The 21,493-nt window shown below is 33.2% G+C and overlaps 1 protein-coding gene across 1 annotated transcript in view; it reads left to right on the forward strand.

Annotated features, from left to right (window-relative positions):
• Positions 1–3,284: 3,284 nt before the first annotated feature.
• Positions 3,285–21,493, forward strand: part of LOC125067541 (collagen alpha chain CG42342) — a 191,730-nt gene continuing 173,521 nt past the window's right edge. Inside the window, exon 1 of the mRNA XM_047676202.1 lies at positions 3,285–3,925. Coding sequence (XP_047532158.1) covers positions 3,565–3,925 — 361 coding nt within the window. The 5' untranslated portion in view covers positions 3,285–3,564. The remainder of the gene's footprint in view (positions 3,926–21,493) is intronic.

Consider the following 21,493-nt stretch of genomic DNA (forward strand, 5'->3'; position numbering starts at 1 on the left):
TATCGCTGTTTGGTAGCAGAATATATGATGATAGGGTGTACAAAGCTTTCACCAGCTAGCAGAGTAAGGTGAGCTGAATTTGAAATAGGAAGCTGATCGACATCGCGATACGAAAAGCCGTACACGCTGTTGCAAAAGCCAAATTGATCATTATTTAAAAATGCCACTGTCTTGTAAAACGTTAAAATATTCATTCATTAAATTAAAGAAGTCACGTGGTATTTCAATTTCGGAAATATGTTTATTTGATTTTGTTTTGTTTTTTACGTAAACGCACTAAAACAATCGTAATATATTATTGGAACACAAAACATCACGTAATGCCGCCAGGGTGACCAGCATATAAACATCAAAATTACCCCGAGATGTTTGGGTATGATCGTAATACCATAAGATATGAGATTATGTATAATTTTTGTATTACTTTTCGTAACGGTTAGGTTAGGTTACTCAATGAATTCAATGTCAATGAATGAACAACGAAAATATGATACCGGCTTAAATACGTTAAAGTATAGCCTAAAGTCATCATAAAAAATAATTACATTAAATAAACGACGGCAACGACTAAGAATTAAAATGAATGTTATTATTTTCTTGTGTGGAGAATAGAGTGACTTTATTGTTGACCAATATTTCCGAATACGCACCTCATTCGTTATTGTCTTGCTTGCGATTGTCGTTTGGCTTTTCTAAGATCAAGTCATAAAAATTTATATCTGAAATAACCTAGTAAGGTTAGTTTATTGTGAGTATTGTAACACAGTATAATACTTGAAAATGAGTCATTTAATTGTGTGTAGAAACATTGTTTAATTAGCACACAGACGCATTACGGTGTCTACGACACAATATTACGCACACCACTCTGTAAATATTGCTTCTCTTCATCGAACGCTTTGGTTTACGTGCGTGTCTGACTTTTCCTATTAGTCTGAGAGCTATTCTAGGTTCACGGTTAGGAACGCGTGCGTGCATGGTTGCAAGAATCGGGATTTTTTAATACATACCGATTTCATCATCGCAAAATTAAAAATACAAAATAAACGAGGTATTAGTTTGGGATAAAAATGTTTTTTCGTTATACATATATATGTCACCGTAAAATTTTTAGATTAAAATGTAACTCACGATTTTGTTTGTCCAAATATTGTGAACAGTATCATACTGTTTACAATATAACGGAATAATTCTCAGTAGAAATAATCGATCGAAAAATACTACCAAAATGTTTTAAAAATCCGTTCAAAATCTAAAAGATATATCACAATCACACGATTTTTACAATTTTTCGGAGCTCTATAAAGCTAAAGAGTTTGTTTGTTTGATTAAACTAATCTCTGGATCTTACAGACCGAAAAATATTTATTTAGAAAGTTTAAAGACTAGTACAATACCATACAATATTTTCAGCGATTGTTTGTCTGTGTATAAATTTAACATTAGGTGGATGATTTTTTCGATGTCTTTATACCACCATTTATTACATTATACGCTCTGCTCCCGTCCATACTATCTCAAAAAATAAACATATATCGAATTTTAAAACGATATCTATCTCTACCACATCGATCGGTTATTGTTGTAATTTAATATCATACTAGCTGTGCCCTCGACTTCGTGCGCGTTTGTATTTAACAAAAAAGTTATTGTTCTAGCCTAAGTTACAACATCTATCGGCCAGTGAAAGTTCCGTCAAAATCGGTCCAGCCGTTCTAGAGATTAGCCGGAACAAACGGACAGACAGTAAACATATGTACTGAGTATACATACATAATTAAGCAGATACTCCAATTTTATTACATGTATAGATTAGTAGAGATTCTACGTAGAGTGACATTTATCTTGCACGATATTAATATAGCTAAACCTTAAAAATACATACAAGCTCATTGTAAATTTAGTTTAAACACAGATACTTTTATGTTCAAAAAATGTAAAAAGTATTTCAAAATATAAATTTTCATAAGCTTTGATATATTTATAATAACGCTAATTGTCTTTTCTAATTCTTCTCGAGTGTATTTTTAGTGTAGTGCTACAATATTAAAAAAGACGTGTCGTGGGACAGCCATTAGGCACGTTGACGTAACTAACGGAAGTTACTTACGTTATATATTATGTATTAAGCAGACAAGACGGAATAATTCAGTGTTGAATATTGTTAAAAATAAAACAATAAGAATAAACTTAATAGTGTTATATTGAATTGTATACTAGAAAGAGACAGAGACAAAGAGAAAGAGAGGGAAGGCTCGCCTGCATGACGGTTTCTTTCTTACGTGATTTCTGCCAGTTTACTCTACTGTAAGCCGTATATAGGAACTTCGTTCCAAAAAAATATTGAATTTTATTCTAGAAATTAACTTTTAATACCATTCACTTTTATCTCCACTGATTGATCAAAGTAAGTTTTTAATGACTTACCCTCCCGGAACGTCTTGACTAGCGCTCGCCACGACACACTCCCTCTTTCCAAGTGAGTCGCTTTGCTCTAATCAGAGGTTACATGCGTTTTAGAACCTCTGCATACGTTTGTATAAAAACGGATGTTGTTTGAGATAAAGTGAAACTTCGACACTGATTTTTTCGATCACCATGAAAGATACTCATATGCCATATGTATGCTATTACACTTGGTCAGTAGTGAATCCGGGATTGTCGCTTGGATGAGAGTTAAGAGTAGAGAAAAAAATATCTTATTGTACTTTTGGAAGAGCAATACTTGCTAAATTGATTAATTAGGCTAATACTAATCAATGTCACTGTAAGATTTGTCACGAGAAAACTCAGATGCTCTTGACACCCTTAACCAGGCTGAGGCTGCCATTTATTTATAATATAATTGGTACATGTTTATACATGTTTATCTATTGTGATCTGTTCTTTACATTATGTGCACTACCTAGCGTATAAATAAACGAGTAAATAAACCTTATAAATAATATTTGAAATATTATAGTTATTCAAAATTAATTCATTCAAAATTATTAAATTAATTAGAATTTACTTTGTTAATATTCTAAACACTATTATTGCTCGTAAGGCGTATTATAGACTACTACACTAATTAAAATGTGTTTGTTATGTGCCATCATTAAAAATGTATCCCACGTAATGCGTATACCAAGCGCTAAGGACGAGGACATAAATCTTCTAGTGGTATGCAGATATGACTTTGATATTCCCAAATATCCGCGTTTAACGCGGGCTGATCCGAGGCATTGTCGCATCAAGTTCGTAATCCAGACGAAGCAGTTAGCAGACAGTGGCGTGCCGCCTGCCGAGTAGGAAGGGTGTGTACTCGCGCTCCTCGCGACGACTAGCGAGAATACGATCGAGTTTCAAAACAACGATACCACTTCGACTTAACGTTCCCTTAGCGCTTTTCGTAAATTCATTACAAAACAAATGCGTCTGCTTTGTGTTATTTTTGTACTATCCGAAAAATTTAGGGCTAAGAATATATTTTAATTGTCGTAAAAGCCGGACGCGTCCGTCGTGCGTACAATGTGTATTCAAACGAATTAGCGATGGAACAGCGGATCCCATGAAACTGCAGCCATGATATTCAAAATGGGGGTAAAGCCTCCGGGCAAGAGCCCTCCGAAAAAAGAGACTAAAGAGAAGAAAGAAGAGGAGAAATGTGAGGAAAGATGCCCCGATCCATGGATGTACTGTGTCGTGTTGTGGTGTGCGTGTGCCATGAGTCTGATATCGAGTGGATATAGTCTGTACAAGCAGCAGGGGCTGCAGGACAGGTTGTCGTTGCTGGAAGAGCAGCACTTGGCATTGAGAAGTGCGGTCTTGGAGCCGCAGCAACCCTTGGTCGAGAGGCTTAGAAGGGAGGTTCTCTCCAGGCCACCCGGTTTTTGGAGGGCGAAAAGAAGTATTCGTGATTATGGTGACTGCGTTTGCCCACCAGGTAAGTTCAAATTTTTACTATAATGAATGAAAGCCATCCTTAATTTTCAATAATAACTAAAAACGTCCTGGGTTAGTGAGATGACTAGATTTGTTGTGTAAACTTAATGTGTTTGAAAATAAACATTTCGAAAAAGCACCGCGCGTATCTCCTCACTAGCAAACTAGCTTTACAAATTGTAATGTTTCAAATAACCTAAAATAAATTCATATTTTCGTTTGATTGCTTAATTTTCAAATGTACTATATATTTAAATTAATTCTGTTTTCTTTTTCTTTGCTTATACTATATATTTTATTTAAAACAAACGTCTTTCACATATAACGTCTTATTAGCGTAATCAATGTAATTATTTTTGACCAATAAGAAAATTAGCTTGGAAAACAAAAATAAGAGGGAAAATACAAAACTTAAAACAACAAAATTGTTTATATTATACCTAATTATTTATTCTAAATGTTTTATACGAGAACACACAAAAACAATTGTCTGTGTGTAACAAAACAGAACCACAATATCATTTAAATGCTAAAAAAAAATATGAGTAGGTATAATATTTGTTACAAGCAAATAATATTATAGCTACATTTCAAACTCGACTCAGAAACATAAATATTGAGACTGGTCATACTCGAACAAATTGAATTGACAGGCAAACATACACTCGAGTATTTACCTCATCTCAATGCCGCGGTAAATGACTATTAAAACCGATCAACTCCATCAATATTTGTTCACTGGTGAAAGCATTTCCATCTGGTATATTCAAATTTCCTGTTACATTATTTAAGTTTATCCTCTTCGAGAATGTGCTTCATAGTCCAAGGTGATAGATGGCAGTTTCTAGTTCGTATTTAATGTTATTAACAATAAAAATAAGTTTATTAACAACACTGAGCCGAGGTTCAGTGATTAAAACACGAACCTTAATCGTAGATTACGGGCTTAAGCCCGATATAAGCACCATTGACTTTAGGTGTGCTTAATTTGGATTTATAATCACAGAGGTGAAAGAAAACATCCTTCAAGTAAAACCTGCATTATAACAGTGCGCCGATATAATCTCTACACCTTCTGCTCAATAATATAAACAAAATATACCCTGACAAAATAAATTAAAAATAAATATCGATCTCATAAAAAAATTACTTAATAGTTGTATTTTTTCTCCAAATTTAATTGGGACCAACCGAAAATAATCCCAAATAAAATAAGAAATTTTCCAAATCGCGTCGTAGCTGAAAGAGTTTTGAAAAGCATAGAAAAAATCCAGTTATATTTAACCCGCACATACTAACAGGTGAAATTATTCAAACGCTATGAGCGTTTAAAGGACTACGCGAATAAAACAATAACATCGATTTTAGACAATATCTATTCTAATTATATTATATTATATATTATATTATATATATATTCTATTATATTATATATTTTTAATTATTTATAATTATTTGAACATTTTTACTTGTCAGTCTTAAACGCAACGTAAAAACACATCACACTCTAACGTGGTTCTCCTGATAATATAGTTTACCAATCCCCTAAATATCTCTAAAATATACCAGAATCTACATCCATTTTAGCTGAGCATTTTTTAAATACTTATTTTATTTAAAATTGGTATGTTTTTGTCATATTGCTTCGAGATTGATTATTAAAATTAAATTTATAATATAATATTTCCTACATATAAATAATAAAATATAATTTGTTTGAATAATGAGTTCAGCTATTTCCCTTTGTAATAATGTGTAGTCAATAATTCAAAGAAATTATTGCTACTATGAATACTTTGTTATAGTTTGTAAATCTACTGTATCAGTTACTATCTTCAGATTTTGTCATGGAGGTGTAGGTAGGATATTTTGAACACTTAATAACGAGAGAATAATTGACATTCGTTGAGAATAAACCAGCACGGATACGTTATTTAAATTCCGACCGAATGTATTTTACATTTGAACATGGCAACGCGACATATTGTTTCAATCGTAGTATTGTTTTAAATCACATTCGTGTAACATTCGATCACACATTCGTTGGCGATTTGCATTCATTCAGTGTCATTATTTATATTATTAATGATCGTACGAAATTGCAGCGCACCGCGCACTGTGCGCGACCAATAAATCATTCTATTCAATACGAAACGGATCGTAATTATTCTGATCAATTGTATCTTTCATTATAATGATCCGATCCCGTAATAACAACTTGTTGATTCTGAAATATAATATTATATAGTTAACTATTTTATATATTTTATTATACATATGTAATACCATACTTAATTACTCTTATGTAGGACAATGTACATGCGTTTACATTAGGATTTCAGAAAACGTTCAAAAATCTTAAATTTTTAATAAAAATTAACATTTCAATTCTTAGACGAGCACACCTTGGGAATAAAACAATAGCCTCCAATTAACCTTAAATTAAAAAAAAAATGTTATTGTTATGAAACCCATTAAATCCCTAAATACTTGTTAGGTATGAGATAAAAAAATCGCCGCATTTTTTTCGCCGATTATTCTCAAGTCCGAGGCGTTCATTTACGAAACGATGCTTGATTTTTGGCTATTATTAATTAATTGTAACGCTTCTATTTAGAATAAAATTTTTGACATTAAATTGGTGGTCGGGTTTTGTGCAACCCGTCTGGGTAGGTATCACCTGATCATCATTTATATTATATTCAGATATACTTAGTATAATTGTGTTCCAGCTTGCAGAGTGAGCAAGTCAGTGTAATTCTGTAATTAGTTGTGCCTGTGCACAAGAGACATAAAATTTTAGCACACAAGGTTGGTAGAGCATTGTCGACGTAAATAATGATTATAATTCTCTATGACGATAATGACTGGGCAGTGGTGATCACCTACCCGTCCGCCTACCAAATATAAATAATTTAAAAAGAACTATTTACCCAATCCATATTAATAAACGCACGAATTCTATGTTATTGTGTGTATTGTATAACGTGTATATAGATTTTAATATATTTTGTATAAATTCAAGTTTATCCGATAATTAAACAATCATTTAAATCGATAAGTAAATGTATATTTTACTATGTGAGAAGAATAGTGTCACTCCTTCTCAATTTGTAGGTGTCATAGGAGCCGACTGAGAGAATGCTTTTTAAGTGCATTCGTTAATTGAACACTCAGGCGTCTCAACAACCCGTATGATGACGGAGATCCAACCCAAGTGGAATTAGCAAAAGCATTTCCAAAGAGGTCTGACATCAGAGATGCGACAGATCTCTAATTAAGAGGATAAAGTTGAAAAAATTTGGTATATTATTTAAATATTCGTCTTAACTATTATACTTATATTTTGACACTTTTTTCAATTTTAATCTTTTTTTATCGCGGTTAATATGGACCTCTCAATTTCGTACCAGTGGGTCTAAAAGGCCGACCTCTTCAAAAAAGCTATTAATTTTTTTGGGCCGCAATACGAAGTTAATCCCGGGTTGAAAGCTGTCAACTAACCCCATAGTTATCAGGGCTGCCCTCAGGCGCTGATCGAAAAAATGATAAACGGTCCGGACGGCGCGAGAACGCCGGGGGTGACACTCTTATTTAAAGGTTACGATAAGTCGCAGTTAATACGGGAACAGCTTTTTTATTACGGCTTACTTTAATACTGTGATTATTAGACCTTTTCTAAGTATCGAGATTGAAGGTCTCGTAATAATTCCCCAATTTATCGCCGACTTTTATGATTTTGACAAAATATTATTGTCAACAAGGAAAAATGCCAAACGCAGCCATAAAAATATTGACATTTCTGTTTTTCTGTTATATTCTGTACAAAGCTATCGGTATATCTCATTTTACTCTTAATTTATTCCATAATATTCAATTTAATGTAATAATATCATATATTTTTCTTAGTTTTTTTTTTACTATGTAATTAGTTAGTCGAATAAATAACCAGGCAAATAATTACAGAAAAGCAATGACTCCATTCAAATTCGTGTCCGCATTGTTTGGTTTATCTTCGTTGCATTTAATTAAAGCAGCTTTCGCCTGTCGCTGGGTAAATAAATGAATCCACTAATTTAGAAAATCCGTGGGAACGGCGTGCATTCGATAGAAAAAACAAACAAACTAGGGGTACCGAATACCCGGTCGCGATAAAACTGACGCGTGCATTTGACAGCGCCCTGCGGGTTGAGCCACACGCTTGTACTTAATGCTGTGTGAAGCTACATAAATACTCAATATTCAGATAAAAAACAACGCAAAGAACAGGAAGAACGTTCAAACGTGAGGGTTATATCGGAATATAATAAATATACTTCTTTTTTATCAATATACGAGACAATTCAAACCCTGTATGGGGTAATTTATAATAATAACTTGGTAAATGGTAACTGATATCATTAATTACAACTTTGAGACAGAATTAAAGGATATGTAATTAATAAGGATAATCATACTAAGGTCCTTATTGATGATTATCAGATAATATTTTTTTAAATTCTGTATTCCATTTATAAGGCATGAAGAGTCATCGGTGTCAATCATTTTCAATAAAACAATTCAGTTCAATTTCACATGAAATAGCTAAATGTTGGAAAAATATGTCGGCGCCGTGTTTCGTAACAATGCTTGACTCCATCGTGTTATCAGCGGCGGCAGTGAGTGCCGTACAGCGAATTGATCCGTGATCGCTTTCCAATATAAACCCGTGTCCAGTGTCCGCTCATTTGTTCAGCTTTACTCGGTAATTACATGCATTCCATTTTAGTCGCATTGATTACAAACATATTTCGTTTTTCATTGGAGTATTGGGCGATGTGTTCGTCCAACAATAGAGTTGATACCAATCTACAGTTTACTTCTGGTATCTGCTAGAATAAAAGTTATTTTGAATGAAATAATCACTGGAAAGTTTAATAAGTTATTTAGATATATATAGGTGTATATACTGAAGTACTTATAGTTGATGATAATACAGTACTCTTACTAATACTAAGTACTATTTACTAGTACATGTTTGTTACAAAAAAATATAATTTTTCTTCGAATATAAATAACGTTTGTCGTCACGGCAAGCGAGTCGGTTTTAGACTCAAGGCATGTCGATAAATTTCATATAAAAAATATATGATTCTAATTTTATTACTATAAACATTTCTCCAAGTATGTCTGTTACATCGTATCAAGTATAAACATATATTCTGTCATAATATAGATAGTTACGACTTGTTAATACTTCGCCTATCATTACGCCAGTCAACATAAAAAAAAATGTTTTGCTGTCTGTATTTTACAAAATTAAGAATTTGATTTTAGTGTGTAGTAAAGAATATATTATACCTATATGTGGTAAGTAAGTTAGCACAAAATATATTTTAATGCAGGACTTAAAAGCCAAAAAACCAGTGGTCAATCAAATCGCTTCTAACGATATCTCATTTGATAAATCAGGAAGATATACAGGAACAGATAGACATATATAGCTGGTATCATAGTCCGCCTTTGGGCTCAGTCGTAGTCGAGTAAAACTAGTCACGATGATCTGAAACATAAATTTAGCATTGGAGCGTTTCGCAATGGAACTCCGTACGTGAATCCTCTCATCGTATTATGGGCAGCGCTTGTAAGTGCCAATCCGCATACGAGTCGTCGACTCGTGATCGCTTCCAATACCGACATCCAATCTTCAGTACTATTTACTTGATTGTTCCGTAATTAGATTTTGTACGGCAGAAAAAAAAAAACAATAAAGTGGAAAGTTCAAATAAATCCAGCAGAACATCACCCATATCGAAATTTAAATAATTAATATAAAGTGCTTAGAGCGAGAATGTTCTCGAAACTATTGAAATTAAAATCAGGTCACTACATCACTGGCACAGCTTTATACCATTACAAGATCCACCCGCCTTTAAGTTCGTAGTTGTTTAAGTTGAGAATTACTGTTCGAAGGTAAGGTGTTTTGTTTTTATTTTTACTTTTAATAAAAAAACACTGTTACCTGTGTATAAAACATGCTCAGTGTCTTGTTACACTACAGGATAAAGTTTGGGCGGCTTGTGGTTTTCCTTGGAAGTACTTTTGAGGTTTCTATGTACTTAGCGATACCTGCCTGTTCCGACTAGTGTAGGCACTGCTACTAGTTTCAACAAAGAGTTATTCAATTGGAACTATGCAGTGCAGTGTAACGGAAAACGATACTATATTACGTTAAGCCTGTACAAGTGATATGACTCGCTACGCCAGCAACTTTGAGCGCGCGGACGTCGGAAATACAGATAATTTTTTTGCTATTTTGCGGAAAGGCTTTACGTAATTTTCCGGAATGAAACTAAATTGTGTGTGAGCACAGAATCATATCGTACGGTTGTTCTGTGGAGAGTTTTATGAAAATCCATTGCGAGATTTAATAATGACACCGTGAATTAATTTAATGAATACTTTATTATACTAATTTTTCATAACCTACAAGGAAACTTGTATTGCTTTTCCCAAATATTAATAATTTACTAGCTCTCTCACTAGATTTTTGCTCATATTTCTAAAGAGTAATTTTAACATGACGTATATCGTCTAATGAAAATTTAAAGATAAAAGATCCGCGGAAGCCGTTCCTGTTAGTAACAATGTTTTATATAATATAAGGACGTGATGCTTAGCACTAAACAAAAAGTAAGCGTGGCAAGTTTTTAAGCGACGCTATTTGAGTTACTTAACACAGTCATGTATTTACTGGGATTCATATATTTTAGTCTTGTCATAACATGAAGAAAGGCATTTTTTTGTCTCGTTTCATTCACCTGTCATACTTTATTAGGATAGGCTATATCTCGTTAAAATGCCTGTCATGTCCGTCCATCAAATGCAATTATTATGCGAGCCAACCGTTTAGGTCCACGATGTTCATGTTTGGCGTTACGCCAGACAGTCTAGCCTACTGTATGGTACAGATTAAAAGATCGAGATTACAGATGGTATAGGAGATAGTACTCATTAAGTCAGTGTACTTAATGGCGGCAGCACAACTGGAGACAAAATTAAACTTATACACACACTTAAACATTACCATCGATGAGTTCTATAATGAAGACATTATTTTATAGAAATTGAATTAATCTGATATAAAATTATGATCAAAATTGTCATATAAATAAATAAATAAATATTGGACAACATCACATACATTACTCTGATCCCAATGTAAGTAGCTAAAGCACTTGTGTTATGGAAAATCAGAAGTAACGACGGTACCACACCCAGACCCAAGACAACATAGAAAACTAATGAGCTTTTTCTACATCGACTCGGCCGGTAATCGAAACCGGGACCTCGGAGTGTATTTATATATTTAAAAACAAAATAATCTTCATACGAATTGGTTTTATTTAAGCGCATTTGGAACATTATTCAAAAGATCAACAAAATTTAAAGCCACCGCCGCAATGTAAATTGTACTTCGACGAATCGTCAGGAGTCACTCTTTCCCATCTATTTACAGAGATGTTTTATTAATTAAATGTTATTAAATTATTATTATTTTGCATGAATCTACGAATTCTAGCTCTACGCATTGTATCGCCTACGTAGAATATCTTATCGATTAATGCGTATTCATAAATTAAAATAAAAAAAACAGGAGATGTAAATAGTTTTAATAAAATGTTTACTGATTCGTATTGTTTTTAAGGTAAAGGTATAAATCTTATGTAACTTAGTTTGGCGCAGAACTGAGTCAGAATTTCCCGTAATAAAGCATTCACGATATGCTTATTACGGTGTTAAATGGCAAGGCTTAAGCCATTTACATACAACGATTGTCATCTAACCTCCATAAGCCTGTCAAAGAACAGTTATCATTTATTCTAATATTAAAATAATCTGGCATCTTAATAAGCTCCGTCTGTGTATCGCCATTTCCACCGCAGTATCGTTACACTCTAATAACATCGAGTATAGGAATGTATGAGACTAAATAAGGGAAAATAAATTAAGAGACACAAAAGGTGGATTAAGTGCCGGTGAGGGCTAATAAAGGTCCGAGGTACATTGTTTTGCACCTCCTACATTCTCATAATGATAGAGCTTGTTCCTATACGTACCGATAGGAAAACACTATATAATTATTTGAATGAATACGCTACGGTGAACAGCAAAAATGATGTTATGTAAATGTATAATACAATTATTTTCAATAAGGACTTAAGTATATACTAAACAAAATTAAAAATAGTTACTGTACAAATTAGGCCCGATATGATGTCACAAATGTTATCTATTGAATAATCATTATTGTAAAATAGAAAGAAACTTCGGAAAGTAAGTTCGTTAATTTCTATAGCAGTGAATTAGGCGCATAACTAATCTCTTCAGTTTCCAAGCCATTGTTTAAAGTTCGCAAAGGCTCTGAAATTACTGCGATCCAGTAATTCCGAGTTTACCTAATTGCTCAAAGCCTAAGCTAGGAGATAATAGCCTTTCATTGATTACAGTTTAATATTTACCTTTGAATTTAATTTAAAAAATATTTATATACAGTAATTTTTATTTAATGATATGAGAAGGCGGACAGCCGTATGTGTCATCTGATGGTGAATAGTCACTTCCGCCCGTAGACATGGGCATTGTAAGAAATATTAACCATTTGTTACATCACCACCAATGCACCACCAACCTTGGGAGCTAATATGTTACTTCGGGAACACCCCCAAACCAATACTTCTAAGTATCGCTGCTTGGCGGTCGAATATAGAACGAGTGGGTGGTACCTACCCAGACGGGCTCGCACGAAACCCTACCATCAAGTAAATATTAATACAACGAATAGATCACAATAAATACTCAACAAATGCTGAAAGTTTTAATTTGCTGCCGGTTAACTGATAAATGAAGTTTAGTTGCTTTAATTTAAATTATGATGCCAAGCTCTGGTCCAAAGAGGTTTAAGTAGGACTAGCGTTGATGTTAATAAAGCGATCGATCGGCTTTACCGTAAAGTAGTAAGTAAAGTAGGGCACATTATAATATTTAGGCAGCCCCTAAACAAGTATTTGCGAAGTAAAATTGCGTTTACCGAAGCTTATTTTACTTTCTCTATTATCTGGAAGGGCCAAAACTAATAGCGCGCCGAACAGAGAGCACGTTTAATCAAAACTATGTGATCATTACACATTACGAACTCTCGACGAGCGACGACGCGGAAACCTTTGAAAATTCGAGCCCAACAAAGTTTCAGATTCGTGATCAGCTTTAAAGTATCCGATTCATTGCCGATATGAAATACTCTTTTGGCCTTTGAATAGTTTTCACTAAGTTCGGAAGGCTTAAACTTCGCAATCGCTCCGTGCAGACACGAGCGCTTCATCAATAAATGTTCGAATTAAATTTTCCGAAAGTACAACTTATTTCCGAAAACCATCCATTCCGAGGATCCATTTCGAGGATGTTCTTAAATAGATTTTAAGTTGTATTGTATTTTAAATGTCAATGCTTATAAGCTAAATTAATCAACTTATATTTTCTTGTACCTCTCTCAGTAGGAACTAAGCGATATTCATTAACATTAACACAATCTTATTAAACCTAGTGGAAAGAGCGTGTGTGAGCTAAAAGCTTTCAAAGGTGGCGAGTTGATTCTAATTGAATGTTTGCTGTTGGAGTCCAGGGGCTAAGCCTTGTACGCAAACAAGAAACATGGAAAAACTAATTTCACAGCTCGTACATAGGGAGCATAACGGTTTGATAATGTTTAAAGAAATGATTTCTAAATTACGAAATTTACGCTTGACAAACCCAAACTTTGATCAAACAATAACAAGTCTTAACACTACATGGATGTTGAAGAAAATTGTATGATTTCAGGATGGATATAATTTTTGAGAATCAAATAGAATTTTGACTCCCGGTGAATTTTTTGAAAGCGGTTAAAATAGAAAATTATGTTTCAAAGGATGGTTTAAAGGGTACTTTTTATTTTACTCTCCTATATTTATTTTAGCTTAGTTACAAGTACACGCAAAGCGGTAATCATTTTTGTGGTAAATACATACACACTCATAGACATGGACGAATTTAAGTAATTTCCTGGAATAAAACAATATTAACTAGAAGACTTAAAACATTAAAAAGTTAATTTCAAAGCAATTTGCTATTTAAATTGTTCCGAAGGTCGGAAAGAATTATGCGGTAGACCAGTAAATCCTCCGCGGCGGAGACTAAATTAAAGCCATCGACGAGCAAATGTAGGAGATACATTAATGGAAGTGTTCCGAAGAGTTCGCCGCGGAAAATGTTGAAGGGAGCCATTCTGATGAAACGTGTAGAACAATAAGTTTTCATTGTAAAATATATTATTCCACTAATATACAGAATTATAATATTCTACATATATCATTTCCTTATTTGGACTTACATTGTTGGTTCATCAACAATAAAATTTACTATTTTATTTTGTCCTAATGGACTATAGACTTTGGATATTTACTTATGTAATTGTCTATTAAAGTAGGTTTCTGTTAAATCGTTTTAATTCATGAGTATTTCTCACCAAAATAAAAACACGCCATACTTTTTTAAATAGTTTAGTTAATAAATAAATAATTTATAACAAGAAAGACAGATAGGCGATAGACATTTAGAAAAATATAAGTATGTTGTCAGTACGTCAATTATGTGTAAACACTCAACAATTTTATTATAATGTGCTTTTGTATGCGACTTTTCATGCTAAGTCCTCTGTTTGACTTCACTCAAGATGGTAACATTTTCTCTTAAGTGATGCAAGGTGACGTCGCCTCGGTTGGATGCGACGCGTGTTCGTTGACAGCAAGGAAATGGCTCGAGATGTTTGCTCAGTATATCACTTAAAGGGTACTCGCAGGTAGTCGGCTTGTGGTGAATAAATACGTCGACGTTATTCCGTAAGAAACAAATTGTAAGCGCGACAATAAATATGTACAATCTTACACTGAAATAAACAAACTGTTGAATGTCAATATCTTGCAAGATTGATATTGGATTTAGTCTGAAATTAAGATTATGATAATGATACAGCTTACATGACGCGGCGGGCGAAATAAAAAGAAAACTTTATCAATTACATTCTTACAAGCAGAGCCTCCATAATTATAGGATTAGATATTTTTTCAGACGGGAAATTTGGGGATGAGTTTTTGGTACCCACCTAGACAGGCTTGCACGAAGCCCTATCACCAATATTATAAATAAAGTAAAGCTATCATGGTTATAATGGTAGTTACCACTGAAACCGAATTCTAAGAAGAACCGCCAAGAAAATCGGCGACTATTTTATTCATAATCAAATACAATTTACATATCCCTTGTGAAAATTAACAAACATGTATAACAGCTTTTTTTCATCTATATTATATATTATAATACCTCGCATTGTAATTATGTTGTAATATATTCCTATAAATTATTTTTTATTCTATTTATTTACGTAAACAACAGCTACGTTTTATTATATACAAATATAAATTTAGAAAGAAGTTACAGTACAAATTAGACCACGTGGAATGGTGACGAGGATACCAGCAGCGTTTTCCCGTTGAATTATTAATTAATGTTTGTATTTTTATTTTATCAAGTTTTTGATTGGAACTTTACTTTAATACTTCGCCAGAAAGGTTTGTTTTTGTAACATCGGAAATAATTAAATTTTGTTTTCTTATTTGTATATCCGTACTCATATTAAAAATGCGAAAGTATCTGTCTGTCTCTGTGTCTTTCATGGACAAACCACTGAAGCGAATTTGATGAAATTTGGTATAAAGTAAACTTGAACTCTAAGGAAGGAGATATGTTTTATATGCTTTATACTGTTGAACAATCCCCTAAACGTGAGCGAAGCCGCAGGCGACAACAAATTATAAATATATAGTATGAACATGTCGAATTATGGTAAGTTCACCTTTGCGCATACCTTGTAAAAGGGATAACGAATTTATTACATTGTCAGTGCTGCCATCTACGGGACATACTCGTATGCTGTTATGTGGCAATGTGGCATATTAATAAGCTGCTTTTTGATGTTTATATTACAAACGGTTCTTGTAGAGTCAGTTGACGTTATTTTGCTTTTAATAAATATATGTTTATTTATTTAATTTTATCTTTTGTTTTTGATGACTTCGTTAAAATACTAAGCACATTTTTTTTGTCGAAGTCTCACAGCTGGGCTTTGACCTCCTCTTCTTGAGAAGTTTAGTATAATACCAGACAGGTTGTATATTTTAACTATATTATAGTCGCAGCTCTCTTCAAGTTGTTTTCCTTAACCGACAAACACGATATGAATTATAAATAAAAATTAAGCAATCAAAATATTGACAATGTTCACTCATTTTACACTCTTGGCCATGAAGGCCTTTATTCGCTTAAAAATCATCAATCATAAAGAATATATTCATAAAAGAATCATAAACAAAATCCTATTTATGAGATACACTTCAGATAAAGCCACAAAAAAGAATCTGTATAAAAGATAGTCGAGTGATTATGTATAATGTTAATTTCTCGCACGCAGCCGTCTGTGAGTCGCTGGGATATAATAGATTTCAGCTTTCAGTATCGCAACGCAAAAAGCTCTCTCTGCTCATAGCAAGCTTAAACCTAATTAACTATTCATTGCGCTTCATGATATTTACATTTTAATTTATTCAGTATTATTATTACTGGAAAATTTCAATTGAATCGCACGTTTCTAGTTAAATTGATGAATAAATAAAAGCTAAGTTTTTATAAGTTATTTACAACTAGCGACCCGCCCCGGCTTCGCACGGGTGTAATGCTGATACTAAATAAACTACAGAATGTCTTACAACGTTCACAGTTTTTCAGTCATAGGACAATACAAACTCTAATAATTCTAATTAATGGTCTAATAATTCCCTAATTTGTAATATTTTCGAAAATATTCATTTAAATTACATGCTATAAGGGGCTATATTCATCAATATTAAACTCACATTGTATTTAATTTATCCCTTAGAGACAGACATATAACATAGAGGTTTTTTTAAGATCTTTTTAATGTGTACAATACAAAATCCATTGTGTTATTTAAAAGATCTAAGCATACACAGGGACAGACAGCGGTAAGTTTGTTTTATACTATGAAATGGTGATGAAAACAAGTATTATAAAAATGTAAATAAAGCAATAGCGTGAAATATGCCACTGTTGGGCTAAAGGTTCTTCTGCTCTCGAAGAGTAGATGTGGACCTTATAGCACGGCGCAGCTTCTATTAGGAATGGTGGATACAAGGAGGGTAAATTCATCCGATACATGTAAGTACGCGATGAATTATGAACACAAATTAAGCAGAGTGTTCATGATAACAGGCACTTGTCCGATCTGAATCTTAACTTCAAGTCAAGATTCACGCACCACTGAATCTAACTTGGAAACGTAATATAATAATCAAAACCAAAATATACTTCACTCAAGAAAGCTCTTACAAGTTCTTTCGGATCGTGATTTCACAAGACAGATTAAATATTTAAAGCTGCCGTTCGTTTCGAGATACCGAGAAGAATCGGTAAAGTATATACTAACTACTTTCTTACATCAATCACATAATTATATGTAATTAAAAATTAAATTATATGTTACTAGTCTCTAATAAGCCGTCTAGCTTTCGTTTCGCTTGGTCGCTCAGGTGTGGTCGATGTTTTAATCTCAAATTCAGCGTTCATACGTAATGTGAAATCACTAACATTAATGACAATCAAAACTGTTGGCTTTCTAAATTCTCACATCTATAATGTCGTAATCACGATCGAGAACAGGTTACTAATCAAACGTAAGAACACGCTTCACAAAGAAAAGCTAATTAGCTGCAAACAATCTCGTGTAGGTATAAGTCAATTTGGTCCCACCCACGCGCAAGAACTTAAAAGTCATCAAGTTGATTGAGACCTTGAACACAGATCTTGTAGAACTGGCACGTGGTGACACAGTTCCCTGTTCATTGCCTTAGGGCGTAGTAACAATTAACAAGTTACTCGGAAAGATTAACCTAAGGGATAATTCAAATGTCAAAACTTGGAAAATAGTTTTGAAAGTAGATCAACTGTTGAGTATATCGATTTATTTTTGAGAGGCATACGAAAGAATGAGACATCTGATGTTAAGTGGTATTATGTGGTCGGTGTGGTGGCCACTATGCCATCTCGGTTCAATTGAAATATTTGAATGAGTACCAAAAAATCCTGTTAACACTTAATGGGAGTTTCTGTTTCAAGCCAATCTGATTTTACGGTTTCCTAACGATGCTTTTGGGACGTGTGATGATAATCCACAGCTTCAGTCATCCTTGGTAAAAACAAGCAAAGAATCCCCTCGGAAGTTATTTTTACACCCAGTAAGCTGGTGATAAATTTAACAATGCTATTTCAAGTAACGAATAATGTGTGGGTAATTTTAATTGTTAAGATTGATTGTCATTCCAAGGGGTTGAGAAATGAGCTCTAGAGACTATTCGTCGGTTAAAATAATCTAATTTAAAAATAACTGAAATTAATCTTGTTCTACGAAAGTTACAAAAGAAATTTAAAATATAATTTGTTCCTGTTGTATTTTATAATTGCATAATTTTCATTTTTAATGAAAACGGAGAAGCAACGGAGGACGTCACTATTGTATCTGTCTGTGTGTTAGTATGTTCATATGAAATATGAAGTAGCCTATGCATTAATGTTTATGTTTTCTGTAATAATTCTCTAGTAAAATCCAGTCTAATGTTACCTAGTCTTTACAAGTTTTAATATTTTTAGTAAACAAAAGATTACTTGTTAATATCATATCCATTGAAGTCTTTTAATGGCAATAAGTGTCAGAGATGGTGTATTGGCCGCATTCAAAATTACAATATAGAGTAAACATTAAATTATGGTGGTACTGTTATTGACAACGTAACTAACATTTATGGGATATCTGTGGACAGAGAAGACCATTTCCAATCAGATTCATTTAACCGTCTGCCATTCTGTTATTGAAATTTATCTATGCCTAAAATATATTGATAGTTTGTGAGTAAAGTTTAAGCAGTGCAAACAGAAGCGGGTCACAATGCAAAACGACCACACCTCAGATTTATAAAAAAATAAAGTATAAAAATAAGTTTGTTTAAAATGTACCTCAGAGCTCGTTATGCAGAACACATTGCCAATTACATTGCTCATCTAGATAAGAAAACGTAATTATGTTGGTTGGTGGGATTGAATCTCGCTGTGCGCTGCGCGCTGGGCGCTGGGCGCTGGGCGGGGCCAGTCAAGTCGATAGAGTCATTAGCCGGCTATGTTGTTGATATTTCTTATTTAACCTTCGGTCAGAAAATGAAAGAGAAACTATGAGATATTTTATATAATTTATCGGATAATAATTGAAGATATAATCGCAGTATAAATACATTTATTTGGCATATATTAATAAGATTACTATTGCTAAGACTCTGCTATCTGTCTGTCCGTCTGTCCGTCATCAGGCTGTATCTCATGAACCATGATAGATTGACGCCTGATTTTTTTACAAATGATGTATTTATGTTGCCGCTATAACAACAAACAGTAAAAACAGAATAAAAAAAATAAGTTTTTATAGATAGTGGTACGGAACCCTTCGTGCGCGAGTCTGACTCGCACTGGCGCATCACAACATAAATTCTAATTAGTTACCTCCAAATTTTAAACCCAATGTGATATTCTCGTTAGCCTCACTCGCTACTGTTCCAGCGGTGCCCTAGCGTGCAAGTGCTAACTCGCCAGTTAGTAAGCTTGTTGACTCAACCCATTTTACACGCGCAGTTTATTAGAGTTAACGGTCTAAAATACCACCTCTAAGCCCCTGCTGCACATTACAGATACTATCTGTTCATTTTATATCAACTGAATTATTTCCGTTATAAAGATATAATGTTTAAGTACAAAACTAATAATTATCAGTTATGTTTAGAATACATTTTATTCTGTAAGAACTTATATTACGTCGATCCTTACTCGTGGAATGTTGAACCGAATTACGGTGATACGCTATTTTGATACGTATAACGTTTCTATTTAATAATTATTAAAGTCAATTTCGCATATCACTTGGGACATCTTATGATTGTTTTCTGCGGTGAGGTACAAGTTTATTCTTATAAAATCAGTGTCGAACTTTAGTATTATAATTTAAATTTGTTCTTAAGAGTTGCAATTTGTATTGTATTTTATTTGTGGTATTGTTTAGATATTATATTTAATGTGACTTATTATATATAATAACTAATATATCGGTCTGTAACATTTCATTTACGTATTAAATTATCTTTAATATCAATCTTATAGATTGCCTGTAATAAGACTTATAAATTACTTGACTCAGTCATTAAATATACAAAAGGCCTTAATATGTATATAATTCTAAAGTAAATGTTTAAATTTCTTACAACATCATTGTCTACAGGCGGTGGTGACCACTTACCATCAGGTCCATTTGCTTGCCTATATAATATAATATAAAAAAAACTCAATTGTAGAGCATTGAAAGAATGATCATCTAATATTTCTTAAAGGTACCAATGTCTATGGGTGGTAGTGACCACTTACCATCAAGCGGCCCATTTACTCGTCCGCCTACATATAATACAAAAAAAAAATTAAGTAAGTAAAGTAGCCCTTGCCCAGACTTGAACCCGCGTTTATGGTTCCTACCACTCAGTCATCGGCCCCAGATATATATGTAGTTCTAACTCCAATCAAAACATTTATGACACCAATAACCGCACATCAAACATTTGTTTGTATGTTTTCTTTGTCACATTCGAAAAAAAAGTACGTGACTCGCCTGGCGTCACCCTTTGACGGCAGCTTTTATTTTTATTACGCCCTTTATGGGGCTGAGGATTTATTTTTATAGTCTGTGGTAATTGAAATGCTTTTGTCTCCGGTCTGTGTTGGCTCTGTTTTTTTTTTAAGTATTATACGATTGCTTGAAAGATTTTGAGTATCAATTACATTTTTATTACTGAGACTTTAAAAGTGTATGAAAAAAATATTAATTTGGTTTTAAAATTTATCTCGGTGCTTAAGTTGCTTTCGAAAGGAATGCCTTTTATTCTTAAAAACTTAAGCAATATATTCCGTATAAATACTTACTAAATGATTTTATTCGAACTACAACTTAATATTAAAAAGATGAATAAATAAAAATATAGTTTTTTTAAAGGTATTATATTTGATTGGATTACTAATATGCCCTTAATTGATCTAACAAATGTTACTAAGCGTGTTTTAAAATGAACAATATTTATGAGCATTATATTAAATTACATTTATCATTTAATAATGCAAAATGCATTCGAATAAACAGCGAACATATCTTATGATATTTAAAACGGACCCCTCACAATGATTCGATGCAAATCACTGCAATAAAAAACCAGTTTCGACAATCGTTCCATTTAATATTAATCCGCAACACACAAATAAATACATGCACACATTGCGGACACAAACACAAGCGAACGTGTGTAAAGGCTATCGACTAACACTATGTAACCTACACATA

The sequence above is a fragment of the Vanessa atalanta genome, chromosome 11 (assembly GCF_905147765.1).
Source record: "Vanessa atalanta chromosome 11, ilVanAtal1.2, whole genome shotgun sequence".
NCBI classification, from domain to species: domain Eukaryota; kingdom Metazoa; phylum Arthropoda; class Insecta; order Lepidoptera; family Nymphalidae; genus Vanessa; species Vanessa atalanta.